The following is a 25646-nucleotide window of genomic DNA, read 5'->3' as shown; positions in this document are numbered from 1 at the left end:
TCTCCAGATGGCACGTTGGTCTTGTATAGACTTTTATCTGAATAAGTTAGCCCTACTGTAGCACCAGGGATGCTCTTTGTGGGATCTGAGCTAGTCAACTCATGGCAGTGCAACACTGAAGAGATTCCTTGGATAATGCTTTCTCTGCCTGTTGGCATTTTCAAGCTCAATCTGGCTTCTTAAGTTCTCTTTAGATATTTCAGGTGCCAGGTGCAGAAAAACATACATGTTATTTCCAGCTAACTCTGAGATCTGAGAAACCGTTTGCCACTTGTCATGACTGTTTTCTTGGTGCTTGCTGAGAGATATTACCTCTCTAGATATAAATGCAGACTTTTTCTGATAGAGAGCTAAGCAGTATATTACCTAATTCTTTTTAATAAACGTCACATTCTGTTTTTCTGTGCAGTAAGGTCCAGTTTTTTACCAGTTCTTTGAATTTTCAATTGTCTTTTCTGTTATTTATAAAATTCTCATTTTTTAGGATGCATGTATTTAAGGAGTTGAGTAAAATTTATTGTCTAAAAAGTATTGACACTACAAATTTTGCGTTCATTTAATTTTTTATACTAGATTATGTTTTCAGGTTCTGGTGTTTCATCCAAGGACTTCTCTTGAGGAATAACTGTAAGGAAAGTTTTGCACTCTCCTGTGCCAGTTGCAAGCTGTTTGCTTTAATACTCTAAAGTGCAAACAGTTTCAAGTGCTGCTTCCCTCATAAGCTGTAAAGGGTAATTGCGTTACTAAATAACTGTTGCATTTAATCTCAGAAACATCAATTTAAATGAGTTTGCCAAGTGCATTATGATCTTCTACAATAAGGACTGAAAAAGTCTAATTGGTGGTATAAGACAAGCACCATCAACTAAAATTCTGTCAGCTTCTATCAGGAGAATTCAACCCCATTTCAGTATAACCTGCTGTAATTAACTTTAGTTTTTTAGGAAAAGCTGGTAGCAAATTTTGAGGTTACTGTTAGCAATTAATTTATTCAATAATAATTTCTTTTGTCACTGGGATTTTAAAGCATAAGGAACACCAGTGATGCTATAGACATAATTATTTGTCATCTTTTACTGCTTTTGCAAGAGGTTTACAAATCTGCTTGCTCTGTTGAGACAACATTTTTAGCTGTCCCTGCTTTGAAACTCATAGACATGATAGTTATTTTTATTAGAAGTGTCATGTTCATAAAAGTAGTTAAAGAGAGTAGAGTTTAAAATTAATAAACAAGGACTGACTGAGACTGATACTTTGAATTTACTGCTTCAACATTGCTTTCTGTCCTTATATTGATGGAACCGGCAGATAGGATAGAAATGATCATATATACAGAGAAATTTCTCAGGGTAGATCAAGGCAATCCAGATCTCTGAATTACACCATGAGATAAGATACTGTATCTGCATCATCATTCCACCTTTCCATCTCCATGCACACAAACTGCACTGGGGCTTTTTTTGTCCTAACAGAGAGAGCAGCAGGAACCACTCTTCTTCCTGTGAGTTTATACCAAAGTAGTGGTAATCTTCCCTGGACAAGGTTTTTACAGGACCACCAGTGTCTTACTTTCTCCAAAGCACCTGGCTGTAGGCAGTTGCTAGCCCTTACAGTCCTTGGACAGCACGAGCTAACTGAAGTAGCTTCTTGTCTCCTCCTGCAGGTGTGAAGGCTGTTTTTACCCTCTTAGCTCCTGTGCTTGATGCTCAGCTGAGTTTGTCCACAAAACAATTATATATTTTGCCATGTAGTAATAGCACCTTGTGTACATTAAGCTGTATCCCAGATTTCATAGGAGAGTGCTTTTGCTCTTGTTTTGGAGATCCACTCCTGAGATAACTCCTACTCAACAAGCTGGTTTGAAAATATGCTAAAAAATTGCTCTTGCTGATCAAATTACACTGAGCCACAGTTTAACTGAGAAATATATCCTGGTAAGAAGTTTTCATTCCATACACTTTTGGGGCTTCAGCTTAGAGATCCCTCTGTACCTTCATCAAGCACTGTATTGTCACAGAACTGTCTCTGAATGACGGTGTGTTTTGTGGAGCAGCCCTGTAGCCTGTTTTTGCTGGAGCAGGCAGAGTTGCTCTTCAGGACTACTCACAAAAGGCATGGTTTGGTGTAAGGCAGGAGATGCTGAGATTCTTGGAATATTCAATGAAGAAAGGGAGAGAGATGCTTCAGATTGAGTTCACAGATTACTTAGGTGCTTTAGCTCACCTTGCAGAAACCAAAATATTCAATTCAGTGCCAAGATGTTACAGAAGGACTACATTTACTTCATACCCTGCTGAGAGAAGCTGGCAAGAGCTATTATCAAAGACTCCTTCTCCTCAATCATTTAATAGTAGCAGCTTCTCTTTTATTCTGTGCTCTCTGAGAGCAGAATAGGAAGCAATAATCTCCTTGGAATACAGCAGACACCTGTTTGATAAGTGGTAATTGCATTATTCCTGGAGGATTATCACAGTGGTGCTTGTTTGTCTGTAATGAAACTCCACTATATAAGCAGAGCAGAACTTCAGTAGAAGATGTACAGTCCAGGTAAGGGAAACAGAGAATAAGAAACAATCATCCTTTTTAGAAACTCCTTTTGAGAAGTCAGTAACAGCGTGTTTTCAAGAGCTAACATTGCAAAAATCCAATCCCTGGAAAAGTTATATCCAAGAAGAGGCAGCGTAAAAAACCTATCAGTGTTTGAACTGTTAGTTGGAAGCAGTGCTGCCAGCACAACTGCCTGAACTCTGCCAAGGAATTATATAGTTCTGGAAACATATCCAGGCACTTTTCTGTTTGCCATCCAAAACGTTGTACAATGTTGTGGAGTAAATGGCATCCCACCATAGACCAGAAATGTGCCAAGTTTGGATGATACTCTTTGTGAATGCAAAGCAGTTCCCAAAGTGTATCTGTGAATATCTGTGGGCAATATGTGGTCTGGATGAATTGTTTGTTAGTTTATACTTTTGTTTATTATTTCACTTGTTTCTGACCTTAAAAATCTGTAAATAGTTTTGTGTCTCTTCTGAATAGCAAAAAATAAATTAGTTGGGATCATACTTAGTAAAAACAATTATTATACACTATTCTGTGGCAATTATGTAGTTACTTAAAAAATATTGGAAACAGAACAGATACTGTATTTCAGCATAGAAGGCAGCAAATGAAACAGGACAATTTTGAGGAAATTTACAGGAAGACAGGTTAACTCTGTTTAGTGTTTTTGCAGTTGATATGAGTCTGAATCCATGTTAAGTGCAGCTGAATTTTTCATGTTAGTGTATCAAAAGTAAGAGTAAGCAGTACCACAAATAGCACAAGCAGATGCAGAGCACGTGATGGTCCACAGAGGACTGGTGGATGAGTGGATGTTGGTGCTTTCCCGTGTTTTCGGGTGCTAGAGGTATTCTTGTCCTTTTTTTTTATTGACCTTTTCTTTTCTTTACCTTGATCCTCCTCTCATTTGGCAAAATAAAATGGATGAATGCTTTGACTCCTGGTATTTGTTGTCACCCAAAGGCAGTCTCTCTTTAGCTTAGGAAAGGTTTGGAATCCCAGTTTATCTATGAATAACTCTGTTAGTCGTAATACATCTTGTTTAATGAGAGAATATTTCTTTTTGGTTCCTGAGACCTTCAGGAATTTACAGTGAGTTATGACCTGTTCCCAGGCATGTGTGTTTTATAGATCAATTCACACAGGTGTACTTATTAATAAACTCACTGAACCAATTTACATGCATAAGTTTTAACCACTGAGTAATTAGTGAAAGCATTGCTGAGGAACTGGAAATTTGGGAAATGTGTCATTATTTGCATATCAGTATAAAGCAATTACTAAATTAAAGAGTGCACGTTGTGACAAACATGAAGCTCCTTTACTGTTGCTTTGTCAGTGCACATTAACATCAACTTGATGTGAAAGCCTGGCTTTCTCTGCATGAACTAAAAATCCTAAGGCAGAAGTACACAATGAATCACCCAGAGTTTGGAGGCTAGCACACTGAATTGCCTTGGGGTTCAGACTGAGGAAAGAAAAAACTCATGTAAAAGACCATTGAGAAAACGTATCAGTGGAAAGTAATTAACTCAAGATCCACAATTAGCCTCATGGTCTATACTTAACTGTGTTCCAGGTCTTTCAGCATTTATTTTATTCTGTTACCCTGTGTTTCAAATAGCTGCAAATGGCTTGGCAGATTTTTTATCCTTTTTAATATTTACAGTTTTTGTCTAAGAAGAAGAATGAGCTCTGTAAGTGATCATGGGTATTTATTTCAGCCTCTCAAGTATATCTCTTTTTTTAGCAGAATCTGTTGTACAAAGAAATATTATTTTCTTTTTGTTTCCTTTAAATATATTTGCGGTTTGAAGCAACATTAAACACTACAGTAGCTGTCCTTCTGCTTTAATTCCTAATTTGCCTAACTAGGCTCAATCAAATGAGAAATAATCCAAACCAGGGATAATTTTCATTCAGCCAGCAAACGAGAGTGGTGGATGCACAGTAATACGGCTGGTGATTAACAGGGACCGCAGCAAAAATTGGCATGTGTGTTCAGCCAGCGTCCCAGAGCTGGGTGTTCCCAGAGGAATGGACACCGCTTTTTCTCAAGCTCGTACAGAAACTTGTACACTCACAGTGTTTTTGTGAAGCTGCCTTTATAGTGGTTGTTGCTGTGGCTTCAGCATTGCTTATCCGGTGTCTGAAGGACACAAGTGGCCTTCTCACTGTGCTTTGGACTCTCTTCCAGCCTCCTTCCTCCCACCCTGTGTGCTGTTTATCCCCAAGATGATTCCAGAGCATCTTCACTGCGCTACTGCCTTCAGATCTCCCCGGGTTGTGCCTTTACACTGTAGCAGAATAAGATGCATACCTTTAACATGCAACCTTATGGAATTTTTGAGAATTAAGCACACCAATCTCTTAATCCTAATCTAAAGAGTTTATCAATGTTTAAAAGATTATTAGTAGTTAAAACACTTCTTTTCAGTTCAGAGCTTTTCAAACTTGTGGGTTCTCTGTTGTAACTCTACAGCATTCCTTTGTGATTTTAAGCTTCATTGTAGTTCAAAGATCTACCATGGGAACATGACTGAAATCCTTGGAATGAATTTCCTGCAACCTGTGTTGACAGGTTTAAATTACGTACTCTGACACTGTTCTTGTGGCTGGATTAGAAACTTTTTTCCAAGTTAAACCTGCGATAAGTAATTGTCACAGCGCGCTGGCACAATGCTAATTTGAAGTGACGTGTCCAAACTGGCCTCAGTAACATGAAGAACCCTAACAGGTGTGAGGGGTGGATCTTCCCATGGGCCCTGCTGAACTTCTAACAGGGGAAAAATAGTAGAAAAAGTGAAATGAACCTTGAATAAAGCTGTCAGCAGTAATTATCTCAACAACACTTTGTGAGGAGTTAAAATAAGCATTACTGATTTATAACCTGAACACACTCCACCCTAGAGATGTTTTTTTCATCCAGTTAGTGTTTAAAATGAAATGTTGAATACCTGTCAAGATTTTTTTTTTTTTAATGGAGATGCATAATGAAAATGAAGTTATTTTCCATAGGAAGTTAATTTCAAGGGCTGTCAAATTTTTTACACTCTTCAGTTCATTTTCATATTTGTGCAATAGTTTAATAAAACAAACAAACCTCAAGCATACTTGACTGTTTTTCCCAGCTAATGCTATTTGATGTCAAAAGACAAAGTGGCTAATGTGGAATTATATCCACTTATTATTATTGTTCAAGGAAGTATAAAGGCTTACATGGTAGTAGTGAGCTTTGGTTGATTGATTTATTTTTTTTTTAATATTATGTACTAAACTTAAACAGCAATGCCTGTTGGACCAGTATAGACTGAAGAGAGCCCTCAGTACTGTGTAGTAAATCTTTTTGAGTCTCATAATTAATTCCATAGTACAAACAAGCCCCTGTTTCAGTCAATTTAAAAAAAAAGGCGTTTAATAGATTTGTTTTTTTAATTGCAATGTACCTTTGTTTTACAGTGGGATACTTGCTTTTTGTTGGTATGATATCACTTGTTTTATGTATATAATGTATTTCAGTGTAGATAGAAGTAATTTTACAGTCTGTTACTATTGAAAGAATACTTGCTAACTTTTGAGAAAAGAGCAAACCAAAGCATAAACCTTAATTCACAGAAAACCTTTAGTCTCCTTTAAGCTTTAAACATTACTTTTAAACATGAACATGCAGGAATTCTTAAATCATGTATCACTTTGACTTTGTGGGATTGTACAGTGAAAAGAAGATAGATTATTTAATGAATAATTATACAGTGACAAGCTATGGGTTTGAAAATGTTGATCACCTGTTTGTTCCCAAGGAATTTAGTGAGGGTTTGTCTGAGCACAACAAGCTGCCCACGCACTGTTAATAATGCTTGGTTAAACCCCGGGAACTGCAGCCATGGCAAGAACAAGCTCTTATGAAGGCTGTCTCGTATCATAGCATCATCTTTCTTGAAATGATGAGACTCTTGAGTATTCTCAGAAATAGCATGAGTTGCCTGGGAGTCCACCAGCTCCTTCCTGCATGGATTGGTTTCTCTGTGTTTGGTCTCTGGCCAGGAAAGAGCATGGAGCCATGTGATATTCTTTGCAAAACTGCAAAAAATTACCAGAGTTCTCTCTTATTTCCCCTGCTTCAATATTCATATGCAAGAGCTATGATAAATGCAGTTAGAAACCACTATTTTATTCAGCTGTACAGTGAAAAACTTCCAACTCTTTCAAGTGCAGAAGCAAAACTTCTTTCACTTGCTCTACCTCTCCCCTCTGACTTTTACACTTCAGTTTTTCCTACATACCTCATTAACTGCTGTATCCCTTTCACCATGCAAATATTTCTTGCTTTTTGTTTTGCTCACTTCTTTAATCTCAAAAAAGATAGGTTGCAAGAGGAAAATGGAAATGTGAGTGAGCTGAGAGCAGCAGCAGCCTCAGCTGTGGAGCAGCCTGACAAGTCTTGCTCCAGTGGTAAGGAACAAGAAGAATAACTTATTTTCTAGGTGTGCCAAATAGATTGGTTTGTATTTTGTTCCTGTTCCCCTTTTGGGGAAGTAAAGTTAAGTTGAACTGCTCTGCAGTTCCCTAGATCACCCTGAGATTCTGACTTAAAGACCTGAGGTCTGAGGCATAGGTCTTTTTGAACAGGAAACTTCATTTGTCTAGTAAGGAGAGATAGATGACATGTTGGTAGACTGGGAGAAATGAGCTTGTTTGAATTCTTCAGAGATCTGCCCATGGAGAAGAAGGGATTAACCAGGATGAATATGCCTTGCAGACATGTAAACTGAAGTCTGTCTACACTAAGAAGGGAGAGAATTTTTCACTTAGCACGATGTTACCTGCCTGGGCTGAAATGATAGAGAATGGGCTGAACCTGGAGATTGGGAAAGGCTTCCTTGCAGGAGTCATGCTGTTCAGCCAAGGTTCAGAAAACTGCTGAATTGTTTTGTCTTGTTTATTACCTTATCTACTGTTAGTGCACTTGGGTTGTGAAAGTGTTTGATCCCTAATATGCCTTGTATAGAAACCCAGCTACATATAGAGGGTAACACAGAAACTAGGACAGGAATGTTCTTTGTCAAACTTCATATAGTTTTGTTCAAAATACCACTTTTTTTCCCCCTGGCTTCAAGAAAATGCATACATACAGACATCATAGAATCCTTGGTATTTATCATACCCAAGGAATTAGCTTCTGCTACAAAAAAGGTCAGAGAACAGAATAGTAAGTTTAATATGAAAATTGAAATCCTTGATAATGCTCCTTTCTCATCCTTCTGTCCTTACCCCTTCTCTTCCCTGATGAGAGGAAAAAAAGTCACAGTAATTACTCCAACAAGAAAAAGGATCAAATTATGTAGAAGTGAAATTTTCACAGAGGAGACACCTACCAGCCATTGAGTACTTTGCTATGGACAACTCTCTTGGGTTATTTTGAATAACTGAGCATGATGTGTTATGGAATGTACTCGGTCATGTCTGTTTCTTTATACATTAGCCATGTATCAGTGACTAACCAGTAAATCAAAAAGCTAAGCAACTCACATTTTGAACATGGTGAAAGGACTGTCACATGAAGTATTTGAACAAGGATTAGTTTCAGTCTGTAGGTAACAGTGCATTCGTTTCTGATTAAGAATTTTTTGTGTGATATGTGTATTACAAACCTCCATGTGTGTACTGCAGCCTGCTAAGCAACCTCTAGAAAGAGCTCTTGTTCAGCTGATGACCTCCTGATCAATAAAAATTATTTTGGGATATCATTTCTGTGCTTGTTATTATATTTGTTTCTAACTTGAAACTGTGGTTAGCTAGTATTGACACACTAGTTATGGCTGAAGTACTGAACAGCAGCCACAAAAGGCTTCCAGATCTCAGAGTTGATATATGTTGTAATAATAATTATCGAAGGTGGTTAGAAGTCTGCAGTTGTGGTAGAATTTCTCTTGTTACCACAGCTTTAGTTCAAAGACTATTAAAGCTTAGCATGAACTTCTGTTCTTAATTAATTAGATAACTTTAACTCACCATGACTTTAGAGCCCTTTTAGTAATACTTTGAATGTTGCTCGCATTGCTGCTGTTTTTGGGGCAAAAGGAAGGTTTTTAGGTTTCAAGATATTTGTATAATCTCTATTGAAATTTGATTTCAAAGGGTGAGTAATAACATTTTTTGTCATATTTTCCTGGAGATAATCTTCTCTTCTTAAGCAGCGCACTGGTCATGCAGTGCTAACAGTGAAAGCATAAAACATTCTCAAACCAATACTGAGATAACAGAGAGCTACTGCAGTTACTGAGCTGTGGAGGTTGTTTATCCAGTGAGAACTCTGTATTATGAGACATGCTAACAGCAGATTTATCTTCAGTATCTTCAGCTTTTATTTGTTCCTCTTGCTTAACAAGGGGAAAACAGGCATTGCCTGTTGTCTTGGACAGATTATGAGAGCTCCAACAAACAGAAATTAGAGATGTCAGTTTGAAAGATTTGGGATTGGATAATCTGAGTGTTCCTTAACTGCTTTGGACTATAGAAACCAAAAATCTAAATTATGCATGTTGTATGGTAAACTCACCCACATCCACATTTGAATATACTCAAGTTTTAATTGGAGCTGTTCAGCATTACAGAGTGGAAAGGATGTATTAGAAAGATGTACCCCCTTGGCAATTACACATGCTGTGGCATCTTTGGAAAGGCTTCTTTCTGTGGCTTCTTCATCTGTCTGTGCTTGTGAGTGCAGCTGAAAAGCTGGAATTATACTTGTACCTCACTGTTTTTCAGGATGACAGAACTGCAGGGTAGGTTATTAAGGCTTCCTTTTGCCTAATATACTACAAGCTGACCTTGAGTAAAACTGATTTTTTTATGGGAGATTTATGAAGGAGAGTCAAGTATTTTTATTTTGTACACTAGAATCTTGTTTGCTTACCTTATCTCTGAGTTTTAAAGGCAGGAAACATGGATTATTTTCCTTTACCTCAGCAGGAAATGACACTATGAGAATTCCCCCTTTTAGTTTTTTATTGCAGCAGATTATGTACAGACAAATGTAATTCTATATTTAGAAGTGCAGCTACTTGAATAGTTTGACTGATTCACAGCAGCCAAGTTTTACAGAAATTACATTCCTTTTTATTTTTTATTAAAAATCCAGAAGGTTTGTCCACTGCAAGGTTTTTTATTTTGGGTTAGGTTTGTCATTGTCAGATAATGCCTGTTGATTCACTTACTGTGTGTGAACAAGTGAAATCTGCCATTGTGGATAGAATCATCTCCTGTGCATATGGATCAGGTGTTCTCTGAATTTCTGTCTGATGCTTTGTAAGATTTATAGTTTGACCTTTGAATTTCTGAGAGGAAATGATCGAGAATCTCTAGTTTATGTCCATTAAACGATACTAGAAAATATTTTACCATGGAAAAATACCTCTCCAGTGAGTTGGAAAGGATTCTTGATTTGAGTAGCTCAAAGAATAAAGAAAAAACCCATCTCACATTAGGTTGAGATGTGGGAGGGGGGATGGAGCTAGGGAATTGGATTTCGGGGCTATCTCAAACCATGACACCCTGTGAAGACTACCTTTTAAGTGGTCTTTTAAAGGACAAAAACCTGTTTTTTAAAAGTGACAGGTACTGGGTGATACAGGTGAAGGGCTCCATTTAAGTGTCTGTGTGTTTAGATAGATTCATTAATGTACAATATACATTAATGCACATGTAGTGCTCCCACACACTCCAAAATCTCAAAACACACTGCTCTTGTAGCAATCAAAAATGTAACAAAGAGCACAAAATAAATTTATATTCCTACTTCCCTTAAACATTATCACTTATATTTGCTTGTTTTTAATGGTTCTTGTTTAAAAAAAGCTTCAGCCTTTTAGAGAGAAAGGATCCCTTGATGATAAGTATCCTGTGAAAAGCACAACCTCCCAATAATTGAGGATGAGGAGGAATGTCTGGTTCTTTCCAGGTTATTGCCTTAAGCTGGCCACTTTGGGTGTCCAGTGTACTCTGTAAGGCATTAGAAAGCTTAGAGCTGGCCTTCACTTTCCACATTAGATATGGTTGCTGTTCAGATCTCTTTTGAAATGCTGTTTTTCTCCATCAGTGTGTGGCTGAACATGAGGAAGACCAATTTGTCATATCCAATTACTATTTTCCTGATGCAGTACACCGAGCTTATAATTTTTGTATCAGCATTTCTAAGTGAAGTGAGTTCTGCAGCTGGAGTTCTCTGCTGGTATCATTCTTTCTGTTTATCTTTCTCAGATCTTCGGTATCTTGATTAAATATCTCTGGACTGGTACGAGAGACTGAGTTTGTTCCTTTATTTGTAATTTCAGGAGTCTGCAAGAGTGGGAATTAAGTTATGCCAACAAACTCTTTCTAGAAGATAAAAACTTTTGAGATTATGGACTTGTAATTTTTCCTATTATTCTGAGCATGAGATGGCAGCACTCTGGAATTACAAGATGTCTTTGTTTCCTGCAGACATATTTGTATCATGAAATATCTGGGAAAAAAGAGCATTTTTAGATTGTTCTGAATTTTATTTCTAGACCCTTCAGCATAAAAACAATACTTTCTAACAGTCAGAATAGTTTATTGTTGAAAGGACCTAGTCTCACTCTAGATTTGACAAATACTTCTGGGTTAATCTGGGAGTTTGACAAAGAATCCTGCATGTTTGGATCAGAAAAGATGTTGCTTAAGTTTATCCCCCAATTTCTAATGCAGGGAATTGAAATACAATTGATCTTACTCTGAGTATTTACAAATAATATTAGTGTCTTACTGTTGGAAAGCACAAGTGAGCACCAGACTAATTTTTTCCTCTCTAAATTGTAAGATTTGGTAGTGGTCTTTCTTTTAGTAGTTAAAATCTATTTGAAGTAACCTTTGTGCACTCCTAGTCCAGATAGTACCGTTACCTTTTGAATACCGATAGCAATCCATTCAATATCTCTGTTGTCTCCTAGAAGGACTCTCCTGCTGCCACTCTCCCTGGAATGTTGAAGTTTTATTGTCCTTCTCCTTAAAAAGCTGTAGGAAGCCAAACAACTTTCAACAAGCACAAGCAGTGTATACATAGTGATGGACCAGAGATCTGGCTTTCCAATAATCATCTGGAGTTACTTTTTGCAAGTCATTTTGGCTGTTTCTGATTCTGTTTCACTTTCCACCTCGTGTACCTTTCAGCTCTGAGACCATTTGATTTGCACATGTGTACATTTCCTGCCTAGAAAAATAGACTAACCTTATTTATTTTTGCTTTAATGTATTATTTATTTCATAACCTATATCTAACTCATCATTGGTGCATGAGTCCTGCATATGCATTTCTCAATGTCTTTTCTTGTGCTTGTAAATGCTCTAGTACCCACCTAAAGGTGATTTTCATGAAAAAAAAAAAGAAAATTCAGAAAAGTTAGTGACTTTTGAGTTTTTGCACAACCAGATGGGTTCATAAGTTAGAGAATGTCAGGTAGTCAGGCTACAAACCAACATTTTCAGTTATGGAGTTGGAATAAAGAATTTGTCTATTTCCATGGGAAGGTGGCTGTGACACAGTGATTTGTTTATCTGACATCCTGCAACCCCATTTGGGAGTAGGCAGGTGCAGTATTTAGAAAAAAAAAAGCTCTCCAAGAGCAGCCTGAGGTCTACAGTTCTTGCACAGAGACCCTTCAGCGGGTGTTCCCATCAGTAAATTGGCCTGTGTTCAAAATACTAGGAAAAGTTGAGGTTTACTATCCATGATACCAGGCTGAGCTGCCTGGAAAGTAATCTTTTGCTTAGTGTTGGTGTTTTTATGATTTCCAAAATAAAGCTTAAGCTTTCTGGTGCAAGAGTCATTCTTGTGAGAGGATTCTTCTTGGAATGACGGTACCTTTATTCTAGAAGAACATTGATGCCGCTAGTTTATTTTGAAATGAAGGCAGAGCTATTTCTCCTGGCCTTTCCTTTGCAAAAAACTTCCCAAAAATGCTGAAGGGGAGGGTGATTTCTCACACAAATGTGCACAAAACCCCAACATTCCAGCAACTGTCTGGAGAGAGGGATGAAACAAGCTCTGATGTCGAACCCCTTCTGCTGTAAGCTCGTATTTGAGAGACGCTTTGACACTATAATATAGGGTTGCAAATTGGAATTGCAACACCCTGCAATTGGGCCAAGTGATGAAGCAGCACAATAACTGCTTGCTTGATCTTACCACTCTCTCTTTAATGTGCACGTAAAAGACACCGGGAGCCTTTCCAGGCATCTGTCGGGGTATTTGATGCTGTGAGATAGAGAACTGTAGTCTGTGTGTGGTTGGGGGGTGTGTGTGTGTGTGTGTTTTACCAGTATTTTATATAGTGTGGTAACTACAGGGCAAAGTTTCAGGTTTTAAAACAGTTGGTTTTGTTTATTTTTAAAAGCTTATAAAAATAATAATTGAGCTGGTGGATTATTACAGAGAATGCAGTTCTTATGCTCGTCACAGGAGTTTCATAGGTAATTGGTCTTGACCTGTATGTCATCTTTAATATTTCATTTGCTCCAGAACATTATAACTCACTTCCTTTAAGACGATAGCTGTGCTTTTTACACAGCTAAACTTCTGTTTAACCTTGCTATGAGAATGTGACAGTAGGCTAGTTCAGACAGGTTAACATTCATTTGGTAACCAGGCTACTTAATCAGCCTGCTTCAACCTGCAGCAAATTAAATCTTTGTGAGTTCTAGCAGACAAGTGATATAGTCATTCTGAATTACGTATAAAAAATAAATGGGGTATTTTCAGTGCTCATGGCAGTAAATGAAATTTAGGGTTTATGATTTATTCTTGGATTTTTGTTGAGGATGATTGAAATGTATTTTACCTTACTGCTTATAATACAAGTCTTTCATTCTGTACCCTGCAAAAATACTAATAAGCTTTATAGGATCTAGAAAATCTTTCTGTCCTCTCTGTGTTTCTTCTGAAAGAACCAATAGAAACAATATTTTAAACATACAGTCAGAGCTATTGTTCTTCACTTCACTAAGAATTGTACAGCATCAAATATTTTGTCACTGTCAGAAATTAATCAACTATCTTTATTTAAAAGCTATTCACATTGTAAAATCAAACCATGTGTTATCAAGATAAGGCTTAGGTGCTTCTGAGCCAGTGCTGTTTCTGTTGGCACTGGTTCCTGAACATCCCTCCTGTCTGCGCTGACTGCAGCTTCACCAGCACTGTTGGATTTGTGTGTGTGTCCGTATGAGAAACGTGGCATGCACCCTTGACATTTATAATGACCAAAAAGGAGATCAAATGTATTTTTTAAGTTGCCAATGTGATTGTGTCTGTTGCAATGTCTGCTGATAAACTGTTCTTTCAAAATAGTTTTTTTTTTTCAAGATGACTTAACTGTTTGCTGGTTTTTTTTTTTTTTGTTTTTCTGGCTTCTTATGTTTGTTTAAATAATTCAGTCTTCTGCAGTGCAGCCTTTAGTTTGAATCTCAAAACAACCTTAAAAAAACCCAAAAACCAACCTTCAATCGACACTATGGCTTTAATAAATGATTATTGTTGTTTTGTAGATGACTCTTGCTGTATCAGGGCTGACTTTCCCTTGCCATCGACTTACAGTTGGAAGAAGGTCTTCACCCGTACAAACAAGGGAGCAGTCAGAGGAGGTAGGAACATCATCTTTGTTTTACCAGTATACTCTAGAAAGAATCAGGGAAACCTCATTTTGCAGTGGTCACCATCCCTTGTGTTGTCAGGTATGTCAATAAAATTGCAGCTTTAAACAATCAGTTTACAGTTCCTGTAGCACGTAATTGTGGCAAAGTAAGGAACTGGGTAAACAACTCATTGAAGAAAGAAAAGAAAAAGTAATCAAATCACAGCGAGATTGAAAAATACTCCAGATTAAATAGAAGGTTGAAACGTGTATTTTTAGTGTTAGCAGAACGAGATGTTTTCAAACTGTATAAACTCCTGTTTCATTGTTCCTAATTATTATTAGTTTAGGTTAAAATTTCCATTACCTTTATCCTGCCTTAAAATGAATTTAATATATATTCATAAGAGATAACTGTGAGGTATGGTCAGGATACAAGACTGGATGTATGGTGTTGGGTAGTTGTTAAAAGTTACGAGGATGGTCAGACAACACTGTTCTAGCCATACCTGAACCACTTAACAGGTTAAATAAATGTTTTGTTTTTGTTTGTTTTTTCCTGAGATCTACCAGCATAATTGTGTATCATTGCTGCTTTACTCTTCCAAAATGATCTGAGTTTGTTCACCTTGTAGATTTTTTTTTTTGTTGACTAGTTGATTCAGTAAGTGTTCTTTATTCAGTCTTTTTTGTGTAGCTGTTGTAGAGAGAGAGATCCTGTTGTTTGGAGCTCTTTGCTCCTCTTTTGATCACTCAGCTAGAGCTGAAATCCCGTGTTCCATAATACCCTTTGCTGCACCTTCAGCGGTCCATGTAGGTTTTCTCTGGTGTGCTGTCACTGTAACTTGTAGGTCAAGCAGAGCTAGAATAGTTGTTCATGAAAAGAAGTCAATTTAGAAGCAGCTTAAGGTTGAATTGTTGAAACCAAGGTTTTTCTGAGGCGTTCTCTGTTTCAAAGGACCTGAGATCCAAAAGATCTCATGGGAGGGAGATGAGATCGTAGCTCTTTGCACAAAAACATTGATATTTCTCCTCTGTTTTGGTATGTCAAATACCAATATGAAAACCACCATTGTGTGGCTTTTCTCATTCTTTCTTATGCAGTTACACCAACTGTAGTACCATTAGATGAAAAACAGCATTAACTTTGGATAAAATTTGCTCAACTCTGGGTATGCAGAGAAAGTTCCTTCATTCTTTACTAATGCATTTTGTCACATAATAGTGCTCTCAACCAGACTACTGCTAAAAATTAGGCCTTGTTTATAAAAAGCAGAGTGATAATGCTGTATAAAATAGTAAAATAAAATGCAGTTTATTGTGTTTTTGTAGAAACATTTAAGTATTTTTCACTGTATATATATCGTGTGTTTCACTGAAGACAGTTTCTGTAATAGAAGCTTACGGTGGATTTTGTTGGGTTTTTTTATATAGCAATGCACTGACGTTCATATGGTTAGTGATAGTGATGGAGATGACTTTGAAGATGCTACAGAGTTTGGAGTTGATGATGGAGAAATGTTTGGAGTAGCATCATCTGCCTTGAGGAAATCGCCAATGAGTAAGAGTTGACAGTTAATTTGCAATTACCTGGTCTTTGTACAGCAGTAGTGAAGGCAGAGAGGTGTGATGAGTCTGCAGAATAAGAAATAGGAAAGTATCTTTTGCTAGGAATGTTAGAATTGTTTGAGTATCATGTCTGATGGCTGTATCAAATGAAAACACTGCAGACATAGTTGGCAACTCACAATACAGTGGGTCAAGCCAGTCCTTTCATATTAATGTATTAAAGTATGTCCACAGTGTTAGCTCAGAACAAGTCATATATCACATTACACTGGACCTGAGGATTTTACTGTTTGGAAAACCTGAATATATTCATGAGACCCTCTGGAAATTTCATGTCTTTCCAAAGGTTCATAGTCTATAGTCTTTCATTAAATTTATATGGTCAGTTGGTAACCACTTCAGTAAGGTGGCAACATGAAATATCTATAAAGCAACTGAGTTTGCATATTACAACCTACTTTCATAAGGATGCATTTAATTTATATTTTTCATTTTTTTAAGTGCCAGAAAATGCTGAAAATGAAGGAGATGCCTTATTACAATTTACAGCTGAGTTTTCTTCAAGGTAACCTTAGTCTGTTAACTGTGGAATTCTTGTTACAAACTAAGTTAAATTTAGTAAATAATAAAAATAAACAAAATGCATGTATGTTCATGTGGGATTATAGTATATTTATACATCCTAATCTAATTTATTTTAATTTTAACTTTGTCAGAGCTACTTCTGAAATAAAATTACTTCTCACTCCAAGTTAGTGACAGATTCTTCCCTTATTTATTTTGCCATTAATTAGTATCATTACTTAATTATGTAAAGGTCAGAAGAATGATAAGGACTCTGATTATGTATAATGATTTTATTATGATACACAGGAACAGAAAAGCTGAAAATTATTAATATTGAAAAATATATAGAGTTGCAATAAGAGTTTTCACAATAATGAAGTTGTTGGGTAAATATCTATTTTTAAAAAACATAGAAGTGCTGTTTTTTTAAAACTTTTTAGTACCAAATCATATGTTGCTAAACAGTTGCCATGTTTTATTGAACAGGTAGAAGCTGCAAAGTAATGCAAAGTTTATATGTCTTCTGTTTTCACTCCTCTGTGATGATGTTATGTATGTGAGATGCCTTAAAGTGTAATGCAAGAATAGCCGTCAGTTAACCTTTAATGAGAGGAAATAAAGTGTGATTGGAAATTGTGTAGAAAATTGTATAGAACTTACAGTGTGCAAATAGAAAGTTTTTATGATAAAATTTGTAATATAGTTGTTTGTTACTTTGAGCTTTTGAATGTTGGCTTCTAAATATTTCCCTTCTGTCCTTTAGAAGTGTAATACTTCATCTTTCTAAAGATTTAGCCAATGCATTATATTTACAGAATATATGAAGTGGTAGAATATTGAAATTACTTATTTTCATAATTAATCCATTAATTGGAAATTTTGTCTCAAATAGATATGGTGACTGCCATCCTGTTTATTTTATTGGATCATTAGAGGCTGCTTTTCAAGAAGCCTTCTATGGGAAAGCTAGAGATGTAAGTGTGTATTAAAACTACTTTATCTAATATAGTGGGAAATGGAAATCACCTTTAGTGTTTCATCTTCATTTTTTAAAAAGCTGAACTACATTTTGGAATTATCTTGGGTTTATTGTTTGGGAAAGGTTGTACTAATTCAACTGACTGGCTAAAATACTTACCTTGGGGGTTGTTGAAATTAATCATTCAGGCTGTATTTTTATTGGAGTCCTTTAGTTGTCAAAGTTACTCTTTTTCTTCTCCCCCTCACTTTTCTTCCTGAAATAATGGTGTCCTAGCACCAGATAACACTGCCTGCGAGTCTTGTGGTTGACAAGTTCAGTGTTGCATCTTAGTAACTCCTTTGAAGAATGGCTAATGAAATTGTAAATTTAAATTGAAAGGTCTCTGAAATACAGTGTGCTTTTTTTTTTCTTTCTTTGTACAGCCTTTATCTGCCAAGTAAGTTCCAGTACCTAAGGTTTGGTTATTTAGTTTTTCTGTACATCCAACCAGGCATCTCAAGTTTCTGTTATTCCGTGCACAGTTTTAAAATCAGTATTTTAATAAAATTAGAATGGGGATAGTTTATTTAAGTTTTGGTGACTTGATTTACTAAGGAGAAACCCAAAACCCTGCATAATTAAGCTCAGATAAAGCTGAAACACAAACAAGAAAATCGTGCTGTTTAAATTTACTTTTGTTTTCTTGGTAGATGTTCAGTTTTAAAAGGAAGAATGTTATGGCTTCCTGTAGTTATTCATATTGGAAGCAGCATCTATATTATTTTAGGGGCTGTTCTGATAACTGTGCAGTGTTATGGATCCATACAGTATAACTGAAGTTAACACGTACTTAACACTCTAAGTTTAGTTAATATTTTCATGTCTTTGCACAGATTTCAGAGCATAAATGTGTACCTGGTAATTCAGTGGAAAAGTATTAATTTATAATAATTTGTTAAAGTGGACCTTAATGCATGTTTAGAAAAAAAATCATATGAATTCAGCAAGGAAAGGGTTTGAATTGGGAAGTTCCCTTTGTATCATTGCATCAGAAATAGTTGGCAGTGTATCAGTGTAATAGTGGACAAAAACCCATTAAGAACTTATATAAATAGTTTGATCTCTATGAATCTGATATTAATGCAGTGCAGTTGCTTAGTTTTTTAGTACTCAAAGTACTTCCTGTACTACTTACACAACACATCTGAAGTTCATGTCACATCACATTTCTAATATTTTGCAATGTGTTCAGACCAGATCCTCATCATGATAAAGTTATGTATTTGTATATTTAGGAAAGTATTTTTTTTGTTTGTTTTCTTTGGATTGCGTGGGTTTTTTTCTGAATATTATTTTTTAAAGGTCTCCCTCCCACCTACCCTACAGAATGGCATTATTTTTATTGTAACATTCTGACTTTAAACAAAGATATGAGAATGTGTAAATACCATTTATTTTTCACTGCTTTTTCCTGTTACAAAGTAATTTGTTCTGTACTGCCTCCTGGAATGCAGAATTGAGGAAAGGGATACATTATTTTATATTTTTATAATTGCATTTCATAAAATAATTAAATATGTATATCAGTATTAAAAAAAAAAGCTTAGGAGAAATTGCAACCCGTATGTCTTGTCTTCTAATTTATACCATGGAGGGCACTTAATTTTACCAGGGCAACAGATGAGCTTCAGGCACCAGCATTCTTCACTTGAAGTGAGAAATTGAGTTCCAAGAGTAAATAAAAACAAGATTGAAGGTTTAAATCCTCTACTAGGCTTTTTGAACTTATATACTCATTAAATGTTTATTGGAGTGGTGGGATTACGAAGGATTTGGGCAGCTTCATCAACTGGTATATACTTAATCACTAAGTAAAACACTACATTTGATAGAGTGTTTCTCACGATGCCACACTCAATCCATCTTAATGAAAACCGCTTCAAACTGATTTAATTTGAGAGCACTTGGCAGCTTGAGTGCTCAGAGATCTTAGCCTTTTCTTGACAAATTCTCAACGCTGTCCAGAGCAGAAGGTGCACTCTACAGTTCAGGTCTAGTGAGAGAGCCATCAGCTCTGTTTCAAATCTATACTGTGGATACTTTTTCCCTCAAAACCCATTATATATAAACTTGAAGCTTTTTTTTTCGCAAATATTTTGGTTTGGGCTATTTTAAGAAAATTAACTTACGTCAGAACATATGTTTTAAATGCAGAATATGAGTTAAAATTGTTTTTAAGAAAATAGATAATTCTGTTAAATCTCAATGTCTTTTCATTAGAAAGGATTATAATTCACAGTTATTTAAGAAAATATTATTTGAAAAAAATACCATGTAAAAAAAATTTAGGTATTTGTTACCTGTGTGTTTGAGTCATTAGACAGTGAAAATTAACATAAATTATGGGTATATTTTTCCCTTTAGAGCAGCTGCTCCCACAGCAGTGCCAGTTTTTGGTAGGAGAGATGGAATGAGATCAAATGTAGCCCTGCTTTAAAACCTGTATCTCTCTTTAGCACAAAAATATAATACCAAAGATACAGAGCTTTGCCTTTAACAACCAGAGTCCCTGGCAATGAAATCCCAGATCTCTCCTGCAGTCTAATAGTTAAGGGCATTGTGTGTTCATTTCCAAGGCTTATTGTACATATATATAAAGCAAGAAAATATTTTCCTTATATTTTTTTTAATTGGGTCAGGAAGAGAAAGCAAGACAGTGGTTTAATAAATTAACAAAGAAGCTGGTTTTTTTGTGGAAGTCTTACCCTCTACCTATTGTACCAATTGGAAACCAGCATTTCTCTACATCAGTTTCTGAAGAACGAACTTACTCTTGCTCAAGTACCTACAGTGCCACAGGTATTCCTACACTGATGCCATGGAAGAAATTTTTTAATGGGCATGGTTTAAAAAGATGTTTGGGGGAGACTTCCTTGTGCCTGAAAGCAGTTTGTGGGTGTCTGGTGTTTTGAGACAACAGGGGGTTTATCTTAATTTAACTTAGGGTAGTATTGTTATTCATACTGGATCTTAATGGCTATATTGAATCTCACTGAACTATATATATGAATAATACTGAAGTGTTTTCTTTTATTGGAGCTTTTTTGCCTTTTCATTTTTATAGGTGGTTGCTACTCTTTTATTATGAGAAAGAATAAAGACATTGCCTTTGCCTTTTCAGCTCTTTTCTTTATATACCTCTGTCAGCTCACCTCCTGCTCCTCTCTCAACCTTTCTGTCCACTGACTTTTAATAAATATGTGAAACATCTCTCTTAGCACAGATTGGTATTGTCACCTCAATATATATTCCCGCATGGCGGAAAATGAACCGTGTTTTTCTTCTCCTTGAGTTCTGTCTTTTAGGTTCAATTTAGTGGCAGCACCATCCCTCTCACATATGAGTTCTTTATTTCCTGAAAACCTAGAAGAACGTATACTCCTTCCATGATTTGCCATGTTCAAATAAAGGCTCTTTTTTTGCTTTTTTTTTCTTGGTAGTAGCAGAATTTTCCTTCATACGGGGCTTTCTGTAGTATCGTTTTTATCTGTATAACTCAGAAAAGTGTCCCTTATTATTTCAGCTAATTAAGTATACTGAAATTACTGCAGATTACAGGTGGAGAAATTACCACTTTACCAATTCTGATTAAACATAAATAACCGTAACTCTAATCTACATGGACTGGTTGAAACTGGAGGACAGATAGAGGAGTGTAACTCTTGAGTTTTCAGGAAGAGGGAAGCACCTACACTATGATAGATGTCAGTACATATGCTCCAGTTAAGTCCCGTGTTAGTCACCTGCATTTTCTTTTCAGTCTTGCCTGATATGTGTTAGCAGTTCTGGCCTTTCATTCCACAGTTTATTTCTGAACTAGTGGATGATTATTGTTTAGAAATCTTTGTTACAACATAAAAGCTTAGTTATGTGTGCCTACACACCCTTTATTCTTCATATCTGAAGAGTAGCTTCATCTTTCGTATCTGAAGGGTTGCTCCTGGATGTGGGTCTCTCTTCAGCATCCTCTGTATTTGATATTAAATAATGGCAGGGTTTTTTAAATTGTCTGCCGCACTCTACATTTCCTCTTCCTTCAGTCCTTGTGATTTATAGATCTTATTTGAGTTTGGTGTTAATTACTGGATTCTATTTGCATTATGTAAGGTATCACTACAAGTGCAATTGATTGAAATAGAGATACAACAGTATAATAGGATCAAATAGTTGGAAGATGAAAGTAGACTAAATCAAGCTTTAAAACACACCTTTACCTGGGAGAGTGGTTTGCTGTTTGAACACCTTACCATGGTTCCTATGGATTCTTCATCACTAATGGGATTAGTGTTTTACTGAAAGGTAAAATTACAGAAAGATTAAATTAGGAATTAGTTTAGGGACATTTTATGCCATGTGTAATACAAAATATGAGATCAGAAGGTTGCATGGATCATCTCCAATTTTAGGAACCTATGGAGTACACTTTATTTCAGATCCACTTCTATAAGGTTAGAGGCTGGTTAGTACCCCTTGTCGTTCTGTCTTAGGTGTCTGTCTCCTTTCCTTTGACTGGTGCAGGGGAATTAAACAATGCTTCTCTTCAGCAGGTTTTGCTCAGTTATGTGTAATACACAGACAAGGCTTCCTATGAATTTCCATCCGCCCTATTCCTACTTTGATCCTTTTTCAAAGTGGAGTAAATTCAGAGGTGTATTGCTTCAGTGTTAGAGAAGGTTTGCAGTCTGCTTAGGGAGAAAAGAATTGTGTGTGATAGGGTAGCTGATCCTGTGATCTCCAAGATCCCCTTAGACAGGTGGATCACATTGTGCACTTCAAAGGTTTAAAGACTTGCAAATTTGTTCATTTGAATTAGCTCTCACAGCATAAAACTCAGAGGAAAACATTAAGGTCTTGATTTGTTAGCCTGCCACCTTGAGAGAACATTCATGCCCCTGGCAGTTGTTGTTACATCATGAACATTTTTGTCTCAGTCATTACTTATAAACCTGAGATTCAGAGATAACCATTCAGGTTTTGATGACCCTTATGACTGCATTGCTATTCCAATCCAAGTTCATATTCTTCTGAGGCATCTAAATTATTTCAAGCTGGCTGAGAAGCTTGGAAATCCCATTACCCAGTGATATCAATTTAATCACCTCATGAAAATCTGTGTTTCTTTTTTGCCTCAGTGACAACTTTTCCTTCATTTCTTCTAATTCTGTACAAAGTGCATTAACTTTTCTGAAAGGAGCAGGAGTCTGCTATGCTTTGGATGACTTGGCAGAGAGGTTCTGTGGTGCCAGGCTACAGCTGGGAACACCGTGCCTCTCCGTGGGCTGCCCTGCTACAGTGCAGCATCCATCTACAGCCCACATTTCCTTCCAGTGTTCCAGGAATATTCCATCGACAGATCCAAATCAGGCAGGAGAGGTCTGTGGTGCTTCACTGGAAACACGGTGGTGGTGGAGCAAAGGAGCAGCAGCACTGCTGACTGTCTCATGCAGCCTGAATGCAACAGAGGTTGCAGAAAAAATGCCTGAGGTCTGTTTTTTTTAACGTATTTAGATAGTAAAGATGCTGAAAACAGTTAGGATCTCTTTCTTGTGGCCCTTTTTCCTTTGAAGTAACATGAAACCTGGAGCTTAGAGTTCAAGCTTTTAGGACTTGAAGTCTTACTGACATTGATGAGACTGACACTCCTGAGCATGTTTGTAAATTCAGCCCCCTTCCGAAAATTCCAGTGTATGACTGCCTGGTCTTCAGCATGCACGTACAACAGGTCCCTTAGTGGTTTACGTTCCTGAAGTCCTAAGGCCTTTGGACTTGAAGTCCATCAGGTATTCAGTACTTACAACCTTTTTGGTATTCCATACCTTCATGGGGACTAGTAAAAGTTCTTCCCCATTGGATTTTTTTTTTCTTGGTTTTTCATGCAAAGTGTATAACTTGTGAGTCATATTTTTGAGACATCCAACACAGGACAGTCTAGTGCTCCATTAGTAGGCTTCTTTTGTGGAGTTCAAGACTGTTCAACAGTTTTGTAAGCCTATTTTAATAGTATTGACTGAAAAATACCCAGTATTAGTCATCACAGAATCCTAGAATTTACTCTGATTTTTCAAAAGCTTGAAATAAACACAACCAAAACTTGCTTTTAAATATATGCTACCATGAGGTTGTAAAATAAACAAACACAAAACCAAACCCACACAACAACAGCAAAACCAACAAACTCCAAGCTGTGAGCCTTTTGTAATAATGCATTTTTCTAAGGAAGAAATATCCCTGGCTTCCACTAAGATTCTTCAAAATCAGATTTCAGCACTTCAGTTCCGCCTGCTACCTCTTTGCATTAGTCATAGCAGTGTGCTTATGCTGCCCTTAACATTTGGGAAGAATTATCAGGCACAAGTACAGTCTTTTATATGTGATGCAGTTTAGTCTTAGCACGGTGAGATTTGTTGATGCAACAAAAATTACATTGCCTTGGGAAGTAGCTCAGTGTAAACCTCCATTGTGTTTGTGTCTGTTCTGTTTACTGAAATTTGTCCCTAAATCTTTAAGCCTAAAACTGTACATATTTTGAAACATTCTGTTGTATGGAATCTCATATTTAACAGTTTCATGGGGTTGTTTCTTTGGAAGTAAAAGTGTTTCTCAAGAGCCTTTTTTTCTGTCTGCTCCCAGTGAAAAGAGGAGAGCAAAGCCATCCGCTTACCACAAAGCAGTGCCACCACAAAGGAAAGATTAAGGGTTTAGAGAGAGGTCAATGTGGGTTTTTCTCTAACTAAACACTTTCCTAAAGTTTCCTTGTGGAAAAAATAATGAAGTCATCTCAGAGTTTTTAAAGAATTTTTATTTCTTTTTCACCGTCTGCATTCGCTTGTCTTCTCAGCATGGATGTTTAATCTTTCTAGGCTTTGTGAATTGGTCCAAATGAATAAGTGGTGAGCTGTCTCTCTAGGAGCTAGAGGCTTATTCTAAGGCCCTAATCACTGAGTAAACACATCTTTGCCCTCCCTCTCTTACAACTGCTATATAATAGTCGAGATTCTAGCACAGTAACCTGGATATTGCAGGGATCGACGCTTTGAAATGCAGAACGGCTGATCCTCAAAAACAGACAGTGCCTGATCTTCCCCTGCCTCTTTCTTCTTTTTAAATTAAATATCACCACAGAAATGCTGTTTTATTGCATGATATTGTGCATCAGTGCCCTGGATTTTCAAGTTTAGTTTCAGTCAACATTGTTGGCTGCACTTATATGGATCTCTGCATGTTGGGCTTATTAATGGTCCTTCCTGGCACATGTGTACGTGGTTCTGAAGAACATTTAAATTAAATTAGACAAACATTAATGCAAATACTAATCCCTTTCCCAAAGTCTAATGTTCAAATGTATTCTTCCTTTTATAAACAGTCATTAAATTTTGTCCAAAGCTGGTATATGAGATGAGAGCCATACAGGTTTTTTTTTACAAAGACAGCTTGTCTCAAAATCGCATCCTATGTCTTGCTGTATCAATACACACCAATATCTAGGGTTCAGTGTTACTTCTGATGAAGAGATTTGAAATTACTTTAAATAAAAGTCTGAAAATAGCATTTACCATATCGTCTCAGCAAATATGTTCAAGTAGTATTTTAAAATAAAGTAAGTAAGATATATATATATGGGTATGGGGAAATGGAAAGCTGTAATTTTCTGAATTATATTTATAATTCATTGAATATAAGATACAGGTCCTTAACTAGGTCATAGCTTCCCTGTATTTTTGCAACCTGCTTTCTATTTGCGTACACATAGACTGGCTTTTGGTTGAGACCACGTTTTGATCTGAGGTTATTATGGGGACACAGCACAGCTCAGTGCTGCTGGCAGTGAAGCCTCCCCACATCATATAGCTGGATGGAGAGCTGCCAGAACATCCAGCATATCACTTTGCAAGTTTGAGGTCTGTAGGCAGCTCATTACCTCTTTACTCATTTACCTCTTTATTTGGCTGCAGAGGTGGTGATACACTGTCATTTTTTCAGGTTATTTATAATAATTTTATGTCATAGATGCTGTTCTATCAAGAGATGTGTTCCTTGCTCAGGGAATTGTGTTCCTTGCTCAGGGAATTCTTCGAAATGTTATCTTTATTGGGCAACAAGCCAAAAATTTCACCCATTTCTTAAGATAACTCTGTTAATAAGGTTTTTGGTTTTCATCAAATGTTACCATTTTCATATTCTAAGCATATAATATATTGTGTTTTGGTATCTGAAATAAAATACTGGGAAGCATTGAGAATATTAAAGGATTTGGAGGGATGGACCATTTGACTTGGAATCTG

At 36.5% G+C, this 25646-nt stretch overlaps 1 protein-coding gene across 1 annotated transcript in view; it reads left to right on the top strand.

Moving 5' to 3' along the window:
• Window positions 1–25646, top strand: part of FAF1 (Fas associated factor 1) — a 156717-nt gene that overhangs the window by 88957 nt on the left and 42114 nt on the right. The window contains exons 9-12 of the mRNA XM_027649046.1: window positions 14122–14217; window positions 15642–15768; window positions 16278–16341; window positions 17236–17317. Of these exons, the coding sequence (XP_027504847.1) occupies window positions 14122–14217; window positions 15642–15768; window positions 16278–16341; window positions 17236–17317 (369 nt within the window). The remainder of the gene's footprint in view (window positions 1–14121; window positions 14218–15641; window positions 15769–16277; window positions 16342–17235; window positions 17318–25646) is intronic.

Source organism: Corapipo altera, unplaced genomic scaffold, assembly GCF_003945725.1.
Source record: "Corapipo altera isolate COAL_440 unplaced genomic scaffold, ASM394572v1 112, whole genome shotgun sequence".
In the NCBI taxonomy this organism is placed as follows: domain Eukaryota; kingdom Metazoa; phylum Chordata; class Aves; order Passeriformes; family Pipridae; genus Corapipo; species Corapipo altera.
The sequence above is the reverse complement of the archived record's forward strand: the minus strand, read 5'-3'. Positions and strand labels throughout refer to the sequence as shown.